The 9028-nt window shown below is 45.4% G+C and overlaps 1 protein-coding gene across 1 annotated transcript; it reads left to right on the top strand.

The window, feature by feature from the left end:
• The first annotated feature begins 1604 nt into the window (after positions 1 to 1604).
• Positions 1605 to 9021, top strand: Cnpy1 (canopy FGF signaling regulator 1). The gene is made up of 3 exons (XM_005367456.3): positions 1605 to 1804; positions 3516 to 3612; positions 7444 to 9021. The coding sequence occupies exons 1-3, from the start codon at positions 1655 to 1657 to the stop codon at positions 7479 to 7481; spliced, it is 285 nt and encodes a 94-aa protein (XP_005367513.1). The 5' UTR covers positions 1605 to 1654; the 3' UTR covers positions 7482 to 9021.
• Positions 9022 to 9028: the final 7 nt, after the last annotated feature.

Here is a 9028-nt window from a genome sequence, read left to right as displayed (position 1 = left end):
ATTGCTATTAGGGTTTTTGTTTTGTTTTTATAAACGATCCCACCCTTCGCTGTGACTTAAAATCTTTCTTTGTGGACAACTAGAAATGCCATCTATGTGTCCGTTAAGGAAAGACGCTCAACTCACTGGCACCACTGAAAATGCCAGCCATACTTTGTGTTAAAGGCCCGCTTTGAGTCATTAACGTAAGATTCCATTTTGCGGATCTCTTGCCTTTCCCTGTGCCCCACTCCCACGCCAAGTTTACCGAACTGTCCATGAGCTACTCGATTTTCAGTTGAGTCAGTAAACCTGTGAATTTCTCTTTTGCAACTGACGAAGTTTGAAAAACTTAAATAAAATACCAGTTGTGATTGAAAGTGCCCTTGTAGAATTTTCGTTTTCTCAATATATTTGTATATATTTTGGTGAATTTGAAGAACTTGACACCCGCTGCGGAGTGTTCTCATTTTAGTTCGCAGACATATTTAATTAATTGCTTTTGCAAAGTCAGGGCTTTGAGAGTTCCTGACGGCCTAAGGTTCACCTGGGCCGCAGCAGGCGCGGGGCGAAGACCGGGCGCGGTCCTGGCGCGCCGTTTCTGCGCTCTGCGTAAGCGCACTCCCAGGGTCGGTTTCTGGTGGGCGCTGGGGGCAGCGGCGACCTGGGGGTGTTCCTCACGGGCCAGGCCGTCCGCGCTTTCATGTTAATTGCAGATCGGCTTTGCGGCCAGATGGCGGGGAAGCACCGGGACCCTTTGTGCGCCCTGAGCGCGCCTGTGAATGTTGCGCAGTCGTTGGCACCGGAAGGGTTCACACTGCGTGTGAAAAGGGACAAAGGGGGCTGGATATATCAACACTGCAGAAACCGAGTTCATTTGTCCTGCAGCCCCTTTCAGCGCGGTTGTCATGCAAACTTCCTTCTTTGATCAGCAGAGGGTGGAGAGGGAGAAAGCGCGCAAAGCCGCGGGCCCGGCCGGGCGCCCTTGGCGGCTCCACGCCCCTTCCGGAAGGAGCCGCGGGGACCAGGCCTCCTGCACCTTGACCCGTCTAGACGCCGCACGAGGTTTTGTCTCGGTTTCCAAGGGCGCGGGGTGCTCTTTGACCCGCGCCCGGGCGGAGGTGGTGGCACGGAGCCCGGCGCTCCCCGGCAGGTCCGGGAGGGAGAGGGGCGCCCGGGACGCGCGCCAGCTGTTCCCAGAGCAAGCCCGGGCCTATGAGAAGCGCCCGGGGTCCCGCTACCTACGATCACCTCGGCTTAGACCCGGCACAGCGGCCGCAAGATTCCCGGAAGGCGAGGGGGGCAGCGCGACGTGGGATGGGCAGAAGTGTGGCTTCCCCACAGAACTGATGCGCTATCGACGCCCCCATCTTCTCCCATTTTCTGTGCTTCAGCTTCTACTCAACTTTTTAAAATGACATCTATACGTACAGTTTCTAGACTGTTCAGTTTCTTACTGTCCACTGACCTGCATATTATTTTTCGCGCTAGAATTTAAGCTCTCTTTAAGCTACATAAAGAACGGTGCAGCTGCTTTCCATTAGGAAGCCGACCTTCCACGCATTCGCTGGACTCGCGAGTGCATAGGCAAGTGTCCTGGCTGGTTCTGTTCTTCTTGTAGGTTCCCCTGGCCCAGTCAGAGGCGTTCCTAGTGGACCTTTTGGATAAAGTGTGTATGCGAATGAACGATTACCAGCTGGAGGACGACCCAGTGACCAAGCAGAAGTATTTCAGGAGATACGCTCCGAGAAAGGGAGACAAAATATACAAAGAATATAAAAAGTTCTTCTTTTATTCTGATGCCTTCAAACCTTTGAAATTCGCGGTAAGCACCCTCCTAAAAGTATGTTGGGGTCTCCTTTTTCTTCCTGTGGCTACTCTTGAGCTGTTGATGAGCAGTGGACATTCAGGTACATTGACATGCCCCAGTGTCCTATGTTGGCCCACTGCTTAAGTCTTAACTGAAAGCTTAGGGATCTGGCTTGGGAGGCATCTCAGGGATCGTGGCAGCCTTCCGTGATCAGTGGGGAGACTGAAAGGGGTTTTATGGACAGTGCCCTGTGTCCCCTGTCTGGTACCTTTTGCACATTTTTTATCAGGACATTCTGCTGGTGTGGGGCGACCTCACCCTGTCTTGTTTTGAAGGGACTGTGTCTCAGACTTTCACCTAAGGAAGGGCAGAGGTTGTGGTTTCTAGGCTGAAATCCTGAAATCCGAATGGAGGCCAAGAGTCCTTTTCAAGTATTTATAGCTCAGTGTTGGAGTGGTAGCCCCCAAGATCCTCTCCTCAACCCCCCCACAGGCTTCTCAAGGAGAATGCTTTCCTCCAGTTAATTACAGTTTTGTTGCTTGGGCTAGGCTACACCAAGCCTTAGGGTTAAGAGCACAATCCCACATTTCCTTCAGCATAAAGTTGATTTTACAAAAACGTTGGCCTCTGGCTTAGTAGGGTGTGCCTGGCAAAATAAGTTGCAATGCATTTCCCCTTACTTAATGCTGTTGAATCACACAGTGATGGGCAGGACTGTTTTTTTAAAAAATGCATTAAGTTCACACAGTGGCCAAAATGTCAGGCATGCTGCAATGCCAACATGGAGCTGTAGCTGACATTTGGAGATTTCATTTTAATTAAAAACTGAGTGCAATAATTCAAGGCTAAAAGTCCCATGGAACCTGGATGGCGATGGGAATGTGTTTGTCTTTCACAGGTTTTAAATAAACACATTATAGTGAAATTTAAATATTTTTGAATGCCATTTAAAATTCTTCGTATTTTGCTTAATGAACTCACAGACGGTTTGCAAGTCTCCAGTGGATGGCCATCAGTAACCCACAGTTCCAAAAAAGGCCGCCTGATAGTTCTTGATGGGAGAGACACACTCCAGGCAGAATTTAACACTTTCAGACCCCACGGCAAATTTGTGCTTCCTCCTGCCTGAAGTGTGAACTTGTTTTATTTTTATTTTTTATTTGCTTTGGAAAGCAAAGGCACGACTTGAACAGTCCTAAGGCTCTGCACAGAAGCTTCCCCAGTGATGGGAGGTGCAATTGTTATGATGGCTGAGGAGTCTCAGTTATCTCAAATTTCCAAACCACAAAGTGAGTTATTCTGTTAAGTTGTAAGGAAGCTGATCCATCCATTTCCAGGAAATGTGGTCTTTAAAATGTTGAAGGAAATAGGAGAGGAAAGCTTTCGGTTCCTTCCTGTCTACTGCTCTCCAGACTTAAGGAACAGAAACAAACATAGCCAGCCATTTTCTTTCCTTCTTCCTTTTTTCTTCTCCTCTTCCTCCTCCTCTGAGGTTTTCCAACAGAGTAATCATTTAGTTAAGTCTCAGGAAAATGATACAATTAGCATTCCTAGAGGAAGGTTACTCCTGTGCAATGATGTATCAAACCAAAGGGGCCGAGGAAAATGAACTTCCTTGGTTACATGCTTTCCTGTGTTCCACTACTAAAATGTCGCTAAGTCTGTGCTAATCAGGGGCCCTGCCCATGTGCGGCTGCTCACACGTGTTGCTATTGTGTTTCTGCAGTGCGAAGCCATCATTGAAAAGTATGAGGATGAGATTTTTGCACTTATCGCCCAGGAGGCACACCATCTAGCTGACATGTTGTGCAATGAAAAATCAGGTACTGTGTCTGATGTAACACGTGCTCCCAGCCTCACTCTCGCGCTCTCTGCTCATCTGCAGCCTAGCCAGACTGCCTCCCTGCCAGCCGGGCTCAGCTCCGACTCAGCCTCTGGGAACAGGACCCCTGTGCCAGAAAGCAGAGCTGCTAAAACCCAGGCTGGAGTCTCCCCTGCTGACTTTCCTTCTCGTTTTTTTGTTTTGTTTTGTTTTCTTTTGTTTTGTTTTTTAAGAATTCAGACTCAACTTTAGTTGTTAAGAAACCCACTATTTTTCAGAGCTGGGTAACCCTAAAGCCCATGGCTTTAATTTTAAAGTCCTAGATATTAGATTTTTCTTTCCTGGCCCAGGAAGGGATGTGCTTTTAATAGCTTAAGTATTTGTTCTAACAACAGAAGGTGAGGTTTTTATTTTGAAAGAAAAAGCATAAAAGGTTTTGCTTGTTTGGTTTGAGGGTTATAATGAATATTTTTTCCAGGTTCTTTCACCTAAGTATCTATGCCTAAAATGCTTTTTTCCTGTCTCTACATGTTTAAATAATACTTGCTTCATATTTTAGACACTTGTATGCCTACTTAGAAGCTAAGAAAAAAATGAGCAGAATGTTATCTACTGTATACCAAGGTGAAGCCTGTGATGGCCAGCCCCTCCTCGGTCTGCTCGAACACACCTCTGCCCTCATTCTGACATGCTTAGACAGAGATGAGAACAGTGTGAGTCTGTTGAACAGGGCTTCTCAGCTGTCCTATGCAGAAAAGGAGTGAGTTTATATGAAGACAATGGTTTGACCCACTGGAGTGCCCTGTAAGCCATGCAAAAGCTGCAGGTCGAATTCGGCAGATATTCACAGATGTGGTGCTCAAGTCCTTAAAGGAATATTACTGTGTGCTTATAGCTATATGTTGATGTCTTTAAAAGTTTCTAGATAAGAGGGCCACATACCTTACACTAACGAGACAATTTGTTTTCTCACTTTGAGCAGACAATAAGATTGCTTTCTATCTAAAAGTCCATTTTTGTGGGAGCTTGTAGAAAAAATGCAGTAAAGTAACATTGAGAGGATTGTTTGATAGCCTGAGATGTTTCATATTGTTATATAATGACGGAATTGTGACATTCACACAAGTTCAAAGCCATACTTCCCAAAGAAAGGTTTTCAGTCATTTCAGTTGTGTTAAGTGCATGTTATCTAGTAGTGTACACACGATGAGCAGGGTTTGAAATCTGTTTGCTAGTTTTTCCTATAAATACCTAAAACAGCCCATGTTGCCTATAATAGACACCAGAGATGACTACATGAACACAGAGGCATTCCAGAAAGACCTGAGGGGTGTCAGCCACTGTCTCTGGAAGTCACTGCCCTGAATTAAGGTTCTAGGGAGGGAAGACTGCTCCCAGGTCCAGTGATCTGACTCAGTTTCAGAAATGCTAGCACCCCCTCTTCATTTTCTGTATAGGCGTAATTGGAAATAGAAATGAAAATATAAGCGCGGAGGATAAACCTAAGAGCGACATGTAGGGTTGCTGATGTAACCGCGCCTTCCTGCCAGCAGCTGGGTGTGCAGAGCAGAAGGCCGCTGCGGTGCGTGGGCAGCATGGTGGATAGAGCTCTTTCCGGCTGGGCTTCTTCACGAAGCTTGTGATGGATACAGCAGCTTATACCAAAGCCAAAAACTGGGGCAACTTCAAAGACTGAGCATTTTTGGCCCTACTGAAGCAGGCTAACACCGTGAAAGCAAGGTAGACTGTTCTTTCAGACTGACATAAATTATTGCCGGAAGAAGTTAAAACAACATCCAATGATACAGAGGCCAAGCTGCCAGCCCAATCTCTTGTTCTAGAGGCATCTCTTCTCTAAATAATTATTTGTATCCCTAAAAGCAATAGGTGAATGTTTCCCCCGTTCTCAAGACAGCATCTTGTATGCAGTGTATACTCATGGAGTAGTTATTAGCTAGTGTGCAATTGCCTGACCTCCAACATACAAATAGGGAGTATGTTACACACACACACACACACACACACACACACACACACACACACTCACTCACACACCTCACCACACCGCAGGGCTAACCTGGGATATGTGGACTCTGTCTCAAGTAAAACAAATTAGCAAATAAATCCCAGTGAACGCAAACGTAACAAAGGAGCGCTATGATTTAACACACGGGGTGGCTTCAGAGTCCCGTGGCGTCACAGAAAACTCACTCTTGGTGCCTTAAAGTGTCATCTACAGCCTTCTACCAGTGTATATTTCAGAGATTCGGTGTGGCCTGTGTTAGGCGACTGCTTTGCTGTGGCCTTTTCTTAGCAGTGTAAACCGGGTCTCAGGGCTGTGTTCTGTATGTAAGTGTGTATATGGGGTGGGGAGTAAACCACATGGAAGACGCCATCCCGAGAACTAAGAAACACTCATCTATTGCTCACAGGATGATAAATAATTATTTAGAAAATAGAAGTTTCTAGGGCTCAAGATTTGCTGGAAGCTTGCTTTCCATACCTAACATACACACTGTCCATATGAGTTTTACTCTTTCCCGCTTTGTCTAGATTGCCTGCCTTTCTCTGGAGCAGAGCAGATGAGGACACAGTTCAACTCTTCAGTGTGTCAAGGCTCAGTCATTCGCCCTCACGTGCAGGCACACATGGGGAATGATGAGAAGGCCTGTCTATGTCACAGGGTGGCCGGGTTTGAATTATGAAGTACCACAGCCTTGAGAGCCTCATAAGTGCTGGTGTTACCTACTGGGTGGGGAAGAGCTCAGTGAAGGAGGGTGCTGCTCGGATCTGTGGGTGCTGCTGAGTTGTCACGCACTCTGCTCTTGGTGTAAGGCAGAGGAGCCAGGCTTAGTCCTCGCGTCTCTTTTTTTCATAGACAAAAGGAAAAAGAAAAAGAAGTAACTTCCCTATGTTTTTCAATGACATCTTCTTGTGGCCTAAAACACCTGCATCTCCTGAGGGTCATTTTGATATCTTGACTGAAACCGTGATATGATATAGAACGTGACTCAAACTACAACTGTGTCCATACAAGATAGAGAACACAAGGCTTGGATTGAAAGTGCACGGCTCCTCTGCTGTCCTGGAGACGGAAGGAAGGCTCCTCTGCTGTCCTAGAGACGGAAAGAAGGCTCCTCTGCTGTCCTAGAGACGGAAGGAAGGCTCCTCTGCTGTCCTGGAGACAGAAGGAAGGCTCCTCTGCTGTCCTGGAGACGGAAGGGTCTAAGTGGAAACCTAAGTGTGTTCTGTATTAATCACTCTGTGCTGATATCCAACCACGACACTTAGCAACATCTTGGCCACGGTGTAATAGAGCAAGGATCTAGAAATAGTCAGCCAACATTTAAATGGATGAATATCCTTAATTTTATATGACTTCTCAACCCGAGAGGGAAAACTTATATTCTAACCTCACATAAAAAATCATTATTCTCAAAGGCTAGCATATTGCAAATAAGTCACATAGCTAAAGCAGTGTGAGTCAAAATAATTAGTGCCTCCCAAGGTCTCTGCCAGCGTCTCACTCATTCTCATTGTGAAACACCCTGCTTGAATCTTGGGGGACCGCAAGATATGCTTGATCTTGAAGACCAGAAGATGAGATGAGAGCAATTGGGTTGGCCTGTGAATCTTTCTGGAAGCTGGGCTCAGGATCCAGTGGGGGGTTAGAAATGTGCTCCTTTCTACTTTTCCGTGTACTTACATTTATTATTTTTAACAATGAAAACTTTAAAATGTACTGCCACCAGTGTGGGCCTTCTGTAGAGGAAAAAAAATGACTCAGTGACCTGGGATTTACTCATTAGTGACTCTCTTATGCTTTTTCCAGATCTGTGTGGAACGCCAACCAATGATCCTGAACCCTAGGAGTGAGGAGTGGAGTCACCGCCCCGAAGGTCACTGTGCGCCTGACGTCGTGTGACTGCCGTGATAAGGGGTTTCATCTCATGTCTGCTGTACTTGTCTCATGCGTGATATTGGTTTGAAAATCTCTGACTTGGCATCATGACAAACCCCAAGTCATCTCTTAGGTGGAAAGGAGTTTATAAAACTAAACACCCCTGTGCATATCTGGACGGAAGCTGGGTCGGCAATAGAGCATTACATTTAGCTGTGGGGGAAAAAGGTGAAGCCATTTCTTAGAGTCAGTAGGGGTGTAAGAGTGGGTATGAGTGTTTCATAGCAAATGTGTCTGACACGTCCTTATACGGTTTGCTTGTCTGTAAAGAACTTGGTATGATTTCTCAAATATTTGTTCTACTACAAATTCAAGGTATCCACTTGCAACTAATGCCATGGGTTGGTTATTCTGGAAAGTTCTGTATGGTACTTGTAAATTCACTCCTCTCAATCGGAAATGGATCTTACAGATCTGGACACTCTAAAATAGAACTTTATCCCTAAGATTCAGTAGAATGAGCTGGGCGGTGGTGGTGCATGCCTTTAAATCTCAGTACCTGGGAGGCAGAGGCAGGCAGATCTCAGTGACTTTGAGGCCAGCCTGGTCTACAAAGTGAGTTCCAAGACATCCAGGGCTACACAGAGAACCTGTCTCAAAAAAAAATGGTTAATTCATTAAAAATAAATTAAAAGATTTAGGTGAACAGCTAAAGGAGTGGGAATGGCTAGTGCTATGGTGACTGGCATCATGCCATCTTTCCTGGTTACACTGTACGTTCAGATGATTCCCAAGGCTACTTGTAGTGGGTTTCAAAAGATACAGTGCTGAGGTTTTTGTTTGTTTGTTTTTTGTCTTGCTTGACTCTCTTGGTTTGTTTTTCCCTCACCAATCATAGTGTGGAGATTTTCCTACCTCCTGATTTCTCACTCTCCTATGGGACTTTTATTTATGTATTTATTTTTGGACGGGGAAGGAAATTCACCTTTACCACAGTATAACGAAATGTAGTAACAGTTACTGCTGCGTGTTCTCATTGTCTCTGCTAAATTTGCATTCAGTGGAATTGAACTTTAATTATTCAGCACGTGAGCATACAGGTTACACCTGTTTAATTAATGAAATTTTCATCATCAGTGAGACTTGCGTGGGTAACAGGCAAATTTTGTACTGGAAGATCTAAAATGGTTGTTTATAAAACCATCCAGAAATTATACAATTCAGGTCATTCTCTGGGTTCCTCGGCCAGAATAATCCTTACCTTTGCAAAAATTTACCAAAATGAAGGAAAGAGATTTCTATTTTTTTCATTCTGCCTAGTATTATTCAGTCTTAATGTCACTTGTTTATCTTGGAATCTGAGAAAGTGTGCTTTTGCAATGTGTCTGTGGCTAGCGGTGTTATAGGCCCTCTGCAACTGTGAGATTCTGTGCTGCATACTATAACCCTGAGATTCTGTGCTCCACACTATAACCCTGAGATTCTGTGCTCCACACTATAACCCTGAGATTCTGTG

This window comes from Microtus ochrogaster, unplaced genomic scaffold (assembly GCF_000317375.1).
Source record: "Microtus ochrogaster isolate Prairie Vole_2 unplaced genomic scaffold, MicOch1.0 UNK18, whole genome shotgun sequence".
Lineage (NCBI taxonomy): Eukaryota > Metazoa > Chordata > Mammalia > Rodentia > Cricetidae > Microtus > Microtus ochrogaster.
Note: the sequence above shows the minus strand (reverse complement) of the source record. Positions and strands in the feature narration are given on the sequence as shown.